Source organism: Musca autumnalis, unplaced genomic scaffold (genome assembly GCF_047663935.1).
Source record: "Musca autumnalis isolate F117 unplaced genomic scaffold, ASM4766393v1 scaffold_4, whole genome shotgun sequence".
Taxonomy (NCBI): Eukaryota; Metazoa; Arthropoda; class Insecta; order Diptera; family Muscidae; genus Musca; species Musca autumnalis.
This window is the reverse complement of record NW_027411977.1, coordinates 33,878,083-33,891,322: the sequence shown is the minus strand read 5'-3', so window position 1 is coordinate 33,891,322 and position 13,240 is coordinate 33,878,083. Positions and strand designations below refer to the sequence as shown.

The window sequence follows — 13,240 nt, the reverse complement described above, 5'->3', positions numbered from 1 at the left end:
CTTCTAGATAATGTACGAGGAAAGCCTTCTAAGAGTATTTTACTCATCGAAGATCCCTAAGAGATCTGATGGATACAAAATATCTTTTAAGGTTTTTATAGTTAAAAGACATCGATGGTGCAAAGTCAAAGCATGTTCGCGGTGAACACCTAATGCTTGAGTTCGAAATCCAGTTAGCCCCAATTTTGGATGGAAGACTTACTAAATATTGTCTCAAAGACTTTTTTATGCCGAATATTCGACATTGGGACAGAAAACCTAGAATTGAAGGTAGAAACAGGTGGTTACCTTCTGAAGCAGTTGTTCACATACATATATAATTCTATATAAATTTGTTTGTGCGTTTGTCGAGTTAAGCCCTTTGGTATAGAAACATAAATATCAAACTACTACTACCTCCATTAGGGCATTATTGAATTAAGATTTGGAATTCATAACAGACATCCTCTCAGAAAATCTGAAAATCTTTAAGTTCGACCGGGCCGATTTTTTTTTCATAAGATAATCTGATCTAAAATGGTATAATTAGTTTCCTGTTCACAATTTTAGGTGAAAAAGTTTTTCGACCACGGATACCACAACAAATATCGAAAAGTGGGATATAAGAAAGTGTGAACTATGTTCACAATTTTTAGTTTTTTTGTTTCCACAAACATTCCAGAAGAGAGAAGGGGACTTCTCTCATTTTAGCTCAACGAAGTAGGTCCCATACTTTTTATTGCCGAGCTGAGGTCGACTGAGAGGTATTTTTGCCACCGTTGAAACTTTGATGTTGCCTGGCCTAGGAATCGAACTCGGACATTCAGCGTGCAAGGCGAATGTACATTAGGGTTATGTCTTTTCTACATTTTTTTCTCAAAAATGATTTCCTGTAGCTCGGATGAGTGAAATTTTGCCTATTAATCGCTAAAACAAGCTTTATTCCCTTGAAATATATAAATGGTCACGAACAAATCGATTTTAAAATGAAAAAATATAATTATTATACCTTCAGAATGTATGCTAACGATGGAATACACACTTTCATACTGGAAAAAGGGCCCCATCGAAATAATGGTTTTAGATCCCAAATATGTTTGGACGAAATCCGTTTCAGGCAATTTGGAGTCGATTTAGCAATGTCCGTCCATATGTCTGTCTGGCTGGTGTGAAATTTTGGGTATCGTAATATTTTGCCTAAACTTAGTTTAAGTTCGAAGATGGGCCATATCGGTCAACTCCTTCGGGTACCTCCCTCACAAAAGTTCGAAAATGTTCGGAAAATTTGTGTGCACGATAACTCTTGAAGGGAGTAACCGATTTAGTCCATACTTTGCACATCCTGAAATTTCTACCAGACTTAGATGAGGTTCCAATATGGACTCAATCAGTACCACCCACACAAAATTTCTGAAATGTTCAGTTTAGGACCAACTCTCGAATCGCTTTGATTTTTGTTGTAACAACTAGCATTCTCTTCCCCCCAAACCACGGTACAAGTTTCATCAGGGGCAAACCCATACTTCGTGACAAAATAGCCTGAAAGTTGAAAAAAACCCTGTGACACCTTGTGTAGTGGTTGGAGCGCAAAATAACTCTCGAAAGGTTTTGTAGATTCGGTCCAAAATTTGGCCTTCGTAATACTTTGTTCAAACTTAGTTTAAGTTCGAAGATAAGTCATATCGGTCCACTAATTCAGGTACCTCCCCCACAAAAGTTCAAAAATGTTCGGAAAAAGTGTGGCCACGATAACTCTTGAAGGGAGTGACCGATTTGGTCCATACTTTATACATCCTAATATATCTACCAGGTATAGATCAGGTTCGATTATGGGCTATATTTGTCTACTAATTCGGGTACCTCCCAAACAAAATTTCGAATAAGCTCACTTTAAGTCCTGCTCTGGAATCACTTTGATTTCTGTTGAAGCAACTTGCATTCTCTGACTTCCTTTACGATGGTACAAGTTTTTTCAGGGGCATGTAAATACTTCGTGAGAAAATAGTCAATAAATTGTTAGAAAAAAATCCCTATGGCACCATGTGAAGTGGCTGGAGCGCACTATTGCACTCGAACTGGTCAACCGATTTGGTCCGAAATTTAGCCTTCGTCATATTTAGGCCAAACTTAGTTCGAAGATTGGCAATACCGGTCCACAACTTCCAGTACTTCCCCCCAAAATATGCACGATACACTTTCTTGAACGGGGTAACCGATTTGGTCCAAACTTTGGATCTTCGACTATTTGTCGAAATTTAATTTAACTTCTAAAATGGCCCATATTGGTCCTCTCCTTAAGGTACCTCCCCTGCAAAAGTTCAACATTTTTGTTTAAGTGCAGTTTAGGGTCTGTTCGAAGATCCTTTGGAAATGTATACCGATGCTATTCGTTGTTGTCCTGTTCACAGCGATATTCTATTTTCCGTGGACAAGTTCATGCTTCCTGGCATACTAGTCCAAATGTTATACGAAATGACTAGTGGGTGTGATATCTATCGAAAAGGTATGACTCCCAAAATATACATTCGATCTGTCCGTAGATGAAAGTTTCAATTCACATAGGCTGACGGTATATCTCTGTCGGCTAAGTCAACTGATACTTTTTTACATGTTTTTTTTTTTTAAATGTATAAAATGAAAAATAAAATTCTCAAAAATTATTTCCTGTTGTACGAATGAATAAACTAAAGTGCCTGTTTCACTATGTCGAAAGAAAAAGAATACGAACGAAAAACACATAAATTTTACTTTTCATGGTAATATTGACTTTGTTTTTGCTTCGTAACAACTACAAAATATGAAAATCATAAACGATTTAAGTAGTTTTTCATTCGTTTTCATTTTCGTTCGACATAGTGAAATAGGCTGTAAGTCTACTAATAACTAAAATAACGTTTATTCCATTCAAATATTGAAAAACGTCATGCACAAACCACTTTAAAAAAATGTTGAAATTTTATTTTTTGTTAAAACATATCTTTGAAAAAAGTGACATTTTTATGATTCTCAGAATTATAGGAAATTATTGAGAAACAAATGTTATGCCAGTTTGGTTATCTCATGTGACTCTAAATGTTATTGCAAATTATATATATATGCTTACAGTTACTTCAAAAAAATTACCTAAAATTCTGATAAATGTATATTTTGAAATCATTTTGTCCCGAATCACTATATATATAAGATTTTATGTAATCTTATGTAGAAACTCATCACGCTATGAAACAGGGATATCAGGTTGTAACAAAGTCATAACCCTAGTGTACATACCAATGCATCACGGTGGCACCCAGTCAATTTACAGGTAGTTCAGTTAAAAAATTTAGCTAAAATCCTCAAAATACAGAAAATCATAAAGTATCTATGCCAAAACATGGACCCATATTGACAAGAAATGTTATGACCATTTTGAACCTCAAATGTCGTCCTACAACTGGTTTGGACAAATAATGTACCTAAATTCCTCAAAATACCTGAATCGGGAGGTAACGTTATATGGGGACTATACCACAACTTGGGACAATATGGCCCATCTTAGAACTTGGCCTACCTATAGAAAAAGGGACACTCGGCTCTAGCTCAATTATATTGAACCCTAGAGTGATTACAACGTAAACAGTAACAGTCCTCCACGTGTCTCTTTGGAGATGTTCCTGAAAAGGTGCATTTGTTTTAAATTGATTGAGAAAATTAACATATTTCAGCAATGGAAATATAATTTTTATGCCCATTTTTACGTTGTTCAAAGCCATTAAATTTCCTTTAATCTCAAATTTCTAGTTTCAGTATTTTCATGCAAAAATCTCCCTGTTCTATCTATGTATCTGTAAATAGCTCTTTCACACAAATCACAATTACCCCCTAACAGTAGTAGTTGGTTGGTTGGTATTTAAACAGCATTGACCTAATATCTCAACATTTCAGCGATGGTCATATTTTTTAAACGTTATCTGACAAAAAATTCGGTCATTAGTAGTAACGTTAGGTGAGATTTTTGTTTTGCTTTACATATTTTCCGCAGCACATTTTTGTAACAAAATAAATTTCGGCGGAGACAGATAGAGACAAAATATTAAGCCTATAAATTATAACACCTGTCGTTAGTTTTTTTCTTTTTTTCTTTTGTTCATTCATTTGCTGTTCAATCGTTTGCCAGTTTTCTCCATTATTTCACCCGGACTACACCCCCCACACTTCTATACACTTATATCTGTCATGTAATCATAATAAATTTGAATTTGTTTGTTTTTGTGTTTGGTTTAAAAATGGCAAGCTAGGAAAAAAACTTTCATATAAAACTATTTTATGATGACGTACCATTAGGCGGCTAAGCGAAAGGATGGTGTTGAGGGGGTAAAAGAGTTTTTAGCTGCAATTTCACTGCCAAATCCAGTCATTATTTAAAGTTTGCCAGTTTTTGTTGGCTCGTGCCCATTTAAAATCACTTGCAGCCGCAGCAATGACGGCAACAGCATCATTGCCAATATCACCGGTAAAATCTCGACGGCTATGAATGCCATTAGAAGAAGATTTTAGAAGAGTTTTGTGTTGCTGTTGTTTTGGTTTTTGTTGTTGCCTTTGTTTATGCAAACGGTGCAGCTGTTGTTGTTGATGGTGCTGATGCTGGTGGTGGTGATGATGGTTGTGTTGTCATGTAGCTGCATCATTGGCAGCCTCCTCATTTCAGCTGGTCACGAGCGATGTCGCAGTAGGCCAGTGGAACAGATTGTCATGATGTAAATCTGGTGACTGTTCTGATTGTAGTTGTTGCTGTTGTTGGTTATTTTGTTGTTCACGTTGTTCATGTTGCTGCATATGAAGTACATGTTGCGGCGCTTGACTGCCTGATTTGAAATGTATTGCTTGTTGTTGTTGTTGTTCTCGTTCGGGTAATTGTCTTTGCAGTGGCATACATGACAGCGAAGGCATGGACGATGTGGATGTCGAGGACATGGACGCACCGCTGTGTTGATGCTGATGTTGCGGATGCAAATGCTGATGATGTTGTTGTTGCTGCGAATGATATGAAGGCGGGTGTGCTAATGTTGCTGTTGTGGTTGTTGTATTCGCTGGATGCAGCTGCAATTGTAACTCTTGTGGCTGATGGTATTCATGTTCATGTTCAAAGTAATGTTGTTCCTGTTCATGATATGGCTGATGTTGCTGCTGTTGTTGTTGCTGATGATGATTGTGGTGGTGGTGCTGCTGCGAGTGTGAATGAGGGAGTTGATGTAACGTATGACCATGCTGTTGTGCGGGTACATGGTGATAGAAGGGCAATGTTGCTGCCGAGTTTGGTGGAGCCGTACCCACAGTCATTGCTGTCGTCATGGCTGTCATTGATGATGACGCTGACAAGGAACTGGGCTGTTGCAGGCCTCTTATGCTATCCACTGGGTGGGCAGTGTAAATATTGCTTCTTCTAAGGTGGTTGTTATTACCGTTTGGCCGCTTATTGCGTGACCACCACTGGACATGCGTGTCTGTGTTTCAATTTTGTTTCGACAACAAGATCGTAGAGGGGGGATAAAAAGAAAAGATTCACCATTTAAGTTTTTTGTTTTCTAACATTTGAGATTTGTTTGTTTTGTTTTTGTATGAATTTGGATTTGTTTGTAAGTCAAGAAAATTCTAAGGTCGTTCCATGCCATTGCCCGAAGCAGCCACCACCACAACAGCCGTTATTGATTCCTGCATGGTTGGCTCTTCATAGACATAATGCTCGGGCATTAGACTTTCATCGTCATTATGCTCATCCTCATCGTCGGCCTCGCCTTCATAGTGATCCACATCTTCCAAACACTCATCGGGCCGGGGTGGCAATGGCCTCCTGAGTATCGAATTCTCGCGTTCAATATTTGTCAGCGATTTGAATTCATTATGTGATCGCACCTGATACAGAGTGGTCAAACTGGTCTGGGTCGTACCACTGCTACTGTTGTCATTCGATGAGGACGACGAACTGATGGTTCGTGGATGATGAGGATGTGTGGATGATGATGTCGTCGTCGCCGTCGTCGTCGACATTGTTGTCGACGAATGTTGCATCCCCATCATCATACCCAGGGGTGGACGTCGGTTGTTGTGGTGTTGGCTGCTTACAGGTAATTGCTTGAAATTCTGTATAGTAGCAGATGGTTGTAAGAGATATTGATGTGATGTCGATGTCATATTTGGAGGGGGATAGAAAAGATTGTGATGGTGTTGGTGGTGGTTGTGATGGTGGTTATGGTGTTCGTTATTATGGTGATCGACAGAGGGAAGTGGCAATTGTTGTTTGGGGGAATGATGTTGACACTTACCGCTGCGTTGATGTGACGTCTTTTTTCTGCAAAAAAGAAAAACAAACAAAAGGGGAAAATGAGAGAAAAGGAATAATTAGTATAACAAGATAAAGCAGTTATGGAGCAAAATATGTATGGGCAGCAAAAATGAAAATGAATGAAACTTTGAAATTTTAGAGAAAATATGATGTCCAAATATCCATAAAATCTTCAGTCATATTGGGCGGGGTGTACAACACAAGGATGGTTCAGGGTTCTTATAGCTATAATATGGCATATTTATTTATCTGAAGTGTACAATGACTTTTCGATAAAAAAAATTTGGGTTGGGCCGTTGAGTAAGTTAGCCACCTAAGATATACAAAGCTTACTATGACAGAACTCAGATGAAGCAAAAACACAAGTCAAAGATAATCAGGAAGTTTTTCTGACAGCAAGTTATAAACTGCAAAAATACTAAACACTGGCAAATCTTAATTAAAACAGTCTATACTAATAAAATCTATAATCTGCAAGATTTTATCGGGCCATTATCGGAGGTAAGAAGACAACAATTATAACGTTGTAATAGAGATCGCAACAACTACCTGCCGTAAAACCCGGAAATAAGCTGAACTTTGGAACCACGATGAGAAAATACATTTTTTCAAATCCGCGATAGAAAAATATTTTTTTAGAAATCCACAATAGAAAAATATTTTTAAAAATCCACGATAGAAAAAAACTGTTAAAAATCTACGATAGAAAAAATATTTTCAAATTCAATAGATAATAATCAACGATAGAAAAGTATTAAAGAAAAATATTTTTAAAAGATTCACGGTTGGAAAAAATATTTAAAAAACCCACGATTCGAAAAAATATTTTAAAAATTCGCCATTAAAAAAATGTTATTAAAGAATCCACAATTAGAAAATAATATTTTTTTTAAAAATCCACGATTAGATTTTTATTTATTTTAAAATACACAATTAGAACTTTTTAAGGATCCACGATTATTTTTTTAATCCACGAAAAAATTTTTAACAAATTCACGATTAGAAAAAAGAATTATTTTTAAAAAATCCTCGATTAGAAACAAGTATTTTTAATAAATCCACTATTAGAAAAATATATTTTTAATAAAATACGCGTTAAGAAAATAAATATATTAACACAAAATCACAAATAGGAACATTGTTTTTAAAAATCCACGATTAACCAAAAATTTAAAAACCTACGGTTTAAAAATAATTTTTAAAAAATTCACAATTAAAAATTAATTTATAAACAATCCACAATAATAAACATAATTAATAAAAAAAATATTTTTTTTTATTTTTTTTAAGTCCACGATTAAAAAAAGTATTTTTTTAAAAATCCACGATTAAAAAAAAGTATTTTTTAAAAATCCACGATTAGAACAAAATATTTTTAAAAATCCACGATTGGAAAAAAAATTTTTAAAAATCCACGACTGGAAAAATTTTTTTTAAAAATCCACGACTGGAAAATTTTTTTTTTTAAAATCCACGACTGGAAAAAATGTTTTTAAGAAATGCACGATTTGAAAAAACATTTTTAAATAATACGCGATTAAAAAAATATTTTTAAATAATACGCGATTAAAAAAATATTTTTAAAAAAATACCCGATTAGAAAAAAGAATTAAAAAATCCAGGATTAAAAAATGTTTTTAAAATTTTTAAAACTCCACGATTAAAAAATGTTTTTAAAATTTTTAAAACTCCACGATTAAAAAATATTTTTAAAAAATCCACGATTAGAAAAAATTATTTTTAAAAAATCCACGATTAGAAAAAAAATATTTTTTAAAAAATCCACGATTAGAAAAAAATATTTTTAAAAAATCCACGATTGCAAAAAATTATTTTTTAAAAAATCCACGATTGGAAAAAAATATTTTTTAAAAATCAAGGATAGACAAAAATATTTTTAAAAATCAAGGATAGACAAAAATATTTTTAAAAATCCACGATTAGAAAAACTTATTTTTTAAAAAATCCACGATTAGAAAAACTTATTTTTTAAAAAATCCACGACTGGAAAAAAATATTTTTTAAAAATCAACGATAGACAAAAATATTTTTAAAAATCCACGATTGCAGAAAACTGTTTTTAAAAATCCACGATTGCAGAAAACTGTTTTTAATAAATCCACGATTAGAAAAAATATTTTTAAAAAATTCTCGATTAGAATTTTTTTAAAATACACCATTAGAAAAAATGTTTTTAAAAAATCCACGATAAGAAAAAATATTTTTAAGAAATCCACTATAAGAAAAAAATTTAAAAAATCCACGATTAGAACAAAAATTTAAAAAATCCACGATTAGAAAAAAAATTAAAAATCCACGATTAGAAACAATGTAAAAAAATCCACGATTAGAAACAATGTAAAAAAAATTCACGATTCATTTTTCTAATATTTAATATTAAAAAATTAAATAAAAAAAATTAAATAAATAATAAATATTTTTAAAATATTCCACGATCTAAAAAAATATTTTTAAAATAATCCACGAGCTAAAAAATATTTTTAAAATAATCCATAAGCAAAAAAAAAATATTTTTAAAATAATCCACGAGCTAAAAAAATATTTTTAAAATAATCCACAAGCTAAACAAATATTTTTAAAATAATCCACGAGCTAAGAAAATATTTTTAAAATAATCCACGAGCTGGATTTTTTTTAAACAATCCACGAGCTGGATTTTTTTTAAACAATCCACGAGCTGGAATTTTTTTTTAAATAATCCACGAGCTGGATTTTTTTTAAACAATCCACGAGCTGGAATTTTTTTTTAAATAATCCACGAGTTGGAGTAATTTTTTTTAAATAAACCACAAGTTGTAGAAATATTTTTAAAATAATCTACGAATTGGAAAAAAATTTTCAAATAATCCACGAGTTGGAGAAATAATTTTAAAATAATCCACGAGTTGGAAACATATTGTTAATATAATCCACAAGTTGGAAAAATGTTTTTAAAAATAATGCACGAGTTGGAGAAATAATTTTAAAATATTCGACGAGTTCGAGAAATATTTTTAAAATAATCGACGAGTTGGATAAATATTTTTAAAATAATCTACTGGTTGAAAAAATATTTTTTAAATAATCCACGATCTGGAGAAATATTTTTTAAAATAATAGAAATACTTTTTAAATAATCATCGAGTTGAAGAAATATTTTTAAAATAGCCCACGAGTTGAAAAATATTTTTAAATTATTCACGAGTTTGAAAAATATTTTTAAAATAATCCACCAGTTGGAAAATTACGAGTGGAGGGAAAAAATTTTAAAAATCCACGATTAGAAAAATATTTAAAAAATTAAAAATATCTTTTTAAAATAATCCACGAGTTGGAGCAATATTTTTAAAATAATCCAAGTGTTGGGAAAATATTTTTAAAATAATACACGAGTTGGAGAAAAATTTTTAAAATAATCCACGAGTTGGAGAAATATTTTTAATAATAATAGAAATATTTTTAAAATAATCACCGAGTTGAAAAATATTTTTAAAATAATTTACGAGTTGGAAAAATATTTTTAAAATAATTCACGAGTTTGAAAAATATTTTTAAAATAATCACCGAGTTGAAAAATATTTTTAAAATAATTTACGAGTTGGAAAAATATTTTTAAAATAATTCACGAGTTTGAAAAATATTTTTAAAATAATCCACCAGTTGGAAAATTACGAGTCGAGGAAAAATATTTTTAAAAAATCCACGATTAGAAAAATTGTTTAAAAAGTTAAAAAAAATATTTTAAAATAATCCACGAGTTGGAGCAATATTTTTAAAATAATCCACGAGTTGAAAATATTTTTAAAATAATTCACGAAAATTACGATTTGAGGGAAAATATTTTTAAGAAATCCACGATAAGAAAAATATTAAAAAAATTAAAAATATATATATTTTTAAAATAATCCACGAGTTTGAAGAATAATTTTTAAAATAACCACGAGTTAAAAAAATTGTAAAATAATCCACGAGTAGGAGAAATATTTTTAAAATAATCCATGAGATGGAGAAATATTCTTAAAGTAATTGACGAGTTGGAGAAATAATTTTGGAATAATACAAGGTTATAAGAGCTTTTGGGATGAGGAGGGATCAAAAGAACTACCTTCTAGAAAGTTCCAAAACGATTCTAGAGCAGTCCTTAATTTGCACATAATCAAAAACATTTGAACTTGTAAGGGGGATGTTCGCGAAGGATTGGATCCCGCGATTTGATTATTCTGTTTAAAACAGTATCAATTATTTTGGGTGGAGCCCATACCTCTAACTGTGCACATCGATGTTTTTTAAAATCCTGCAGCCAAACACGCAGATAGGATTTTTGTAATGCTGGATATTTAAAATAATCGTCAGATCCACTTCTTGTCACTTTCACCGCACAAAAGCGCCAACATAGACAGTTGAAGATTGTGTGAATTAATATATCCACAGTTTTTGTTATCTTCCCCTAAAATCAACCTACACCAGCCTGGTCTTAATGGCTTTAAAAATGTGTGCCTCTTCCTTTTACTTCTTGTAGTTTTAATTTCGTGGTTTTATAATGAAGTTTGCAAAGCTTCATTTAATTTCAAATATATGGTTTCCAAATTTTGAAAACAACACAATATCTCTTCAAGTTGATATAAGCAGATTTAAGTTTTTACTTACCTCCTACATTTTACAACGGCAATCATAATTATGGCTCCTAAAATGGCTGATAATATTGAAACAATGGTTAAGGTTAGGGGCCAGCCTAACTCGGAAGCTTTTTCTGTAAAGAAAATAATAAGAAATTTAAATTTTTTATTGGATATTTGTTTAAGAAATATTTAATTTAAGTAACGCTCCCCCCAACCTTTCCCCAAAGTCCCAGAAAAATTATCTAATTTTCCTTCCTCCAACAATGTTTTACATTACATTTTTCTTCCTCATATTTCTCTCATGTCCAGTCAGCTTGTCATGTTCGTCGTTACGTTGTGCCGTGTATTCCCATATCAGCTTCATCTTGGACAATATCATTTGATTTTATTGGCAAATAAATTTGATTTTAAGTTTTTTTTTTTTGTAATTTCTTCCTTCTTCTTTTTTAAGTCATCTACAGTCGTCAGTTGTCACCCAGAAGAGCCAACAACCACCCAGCATGTCTATGTGATGGACAGGACAAACTTGTCCAACGATTTGTCTATTGTGTAAGTATGGTTGTGTTCGATAAATGTTTTAGTTTTTTTTGTTCATTCCGTACATTTAAAACCCTTTCAACGCCTGACTGTCTGTCATTTTCATCTATGTGTGTCGCTGTCCAACTGCTTCTTCTTCTTATTTTTCTACTCGTACTTACCCATTGTGCCTTCAAATATAAATGTACTTTTTGTTGGCATTGCCCAAGAGCACAAATCACATGTTGTCAAGCCATCACTCAATACGGGTTCATCAACAAAGAACGGTGGCCGTGGTGGTGGTGGCACAAAGCGTCCATTCCACAGGCCATTTTCACTGGCATCGAATGGCATTGGCGAACCAAACAAATCGTTGTCATTGTCATCGAAAATATCGAATGATAGATCCCGAAAATTATTGCTAAAATCCTCAGCAGAGCTGGCCACTAGACTCTCAACGACAGGCGGACTATAGGATGGATAAAATTCTGAGGATGCAGCTAGAACGGAGGAAGATGACAATGATACTGACGCCGCTGACGACGCCAATATGCTATCACTACTGGCTGTGGAAGCTGCTGATGTGTGGGAGGATGATGATTCGAAGTATTTTGTGTCATCTGCAGACCTTGTGTCATCACTGGATGCTGATGTTAAAGGCAGGAAATTCGAAACTACTACGGAAGCTACATGGGATATAGAGGTTAAACCAGTAGAGCTATTGATTTCAGAACCCAATAAAGATGAAGAGCTGGTAATGGCTGAGGCAGATGATGATGACGATGATGCCGTGAAAACTCCTTCTTCTTCGTTGGCTGCTGCTGCTGCTGTCGATGGCGGACTGTGTAGCCTTTCTTCCAGTGAGGGCAATAATATCGTATTATTGTAGTGATATGCCTTTGATAATGCTGCCCTTGCTGCTGCGGCCACCGTCGATGATGCTGATGATGGCCCAACATCGACGATACCTTTCAATGTTGAGGGCATTTTAATGTTTTTGTTGCCGGTATTGTTATTGCCGTTGTGTGAGTCTGGGTTGGACACACACTCAAGGGTTTTGTTGTTGTTGTGCTTTCTTCCTTGTTTCCTTTTTATCTCTGGACAACAAAATGTGTTGATGTTTTTACTGCGACTACTGCTGCTGGTACTGGTATTTATTGGGGATTATGGCATTGAAGAGTTATGGGTTAACTAAAAATAGACAAAAATAAGGAAAGAGAAATAAAAGTGATTAGTTGAGAAATTTTATTTAAAGGAAACAAATTTAAGTCAACTATAAATGTTAGAAAACTTTATAAACTTTAAAGATTCGATGCAAAATTTCTAAAAAAGCGAAACTGAAACCGACGGAGAGCGAGAGGGAGAGAGAGAGCAAATAAGCTTTAAATTCGGATTGACAGAATTACAACAAAACATGTAAGACTTTTCAGTCAGCTGTGCAGACAGAGATATATATTCAGCCCGGACTTAAAGAAAAGAAGTTAACACAATACTTCCAACGTTCATATGGGGTTATTGATTTGTTGCGCAAATGTCGAAGGAAGTCTGGAATTGCACCTACAACAATTATTCCGTGGTAACTAGGACCGCATACACATACATACTGCCAACATTTTGAAAACTATTCCCGACGAGTCCTTAAACCGCACTTTGTGTGGTAGGTATCCGCGTCTGTAAGAAATAATACGATGTACGATGTTGGACCAAATCGGTTTCTCCCTTCGAGAATTATCTTAGGTACTAACGGCCGTTCCAGAGCCCGCAAGACGAACTTCTTGCAAACAAACCAAAGCGATCTTAGCGG

At 33.4% G+C, this 13,240-nt stretch overlaps 1 protein-coding gene across 1 annotated transcript in view; it reads right to left on the bottom strand.

Moving 5' to 3' along the window:
• Positions 1 to 4,022: 4,022 nt before the first annotated feature.
• Positions 4,023 to 13,240, bottom strand: part of LOC141401345 (uncharacterized) — a 178,459-nt gene continuing 169,241 nt past the window's right edge. Inside the window, exons 3-6 of the mRNA XM_073981505.1 lie at positions 11,619 to 12,627; positions 10,949 to 11,051; positions 6,282 to 6,307; positions 4,023 to 5,462 (exon numbers count right to left, since the gene is read on the bottom strand). Coding sequence (XP_073837606.1) covers positions 4,663 to 5,462; positions 6,282 to 6,307; positions 10,949 to 11,051; positions 11,619 to 12,423 — 1,734 coding nt within the window. The 5' untranslated portion in view covers positions 12,424 to 12,627 and the 3' untranslated portion in view covers positions 4,023 to 4,662. The remainder of the gene's footprint in view (positions 5,463 to 6,281; positions 6,308 to 10,948; positions 11,052 to 11,618; positions 12,628 to 13,240) is intronic.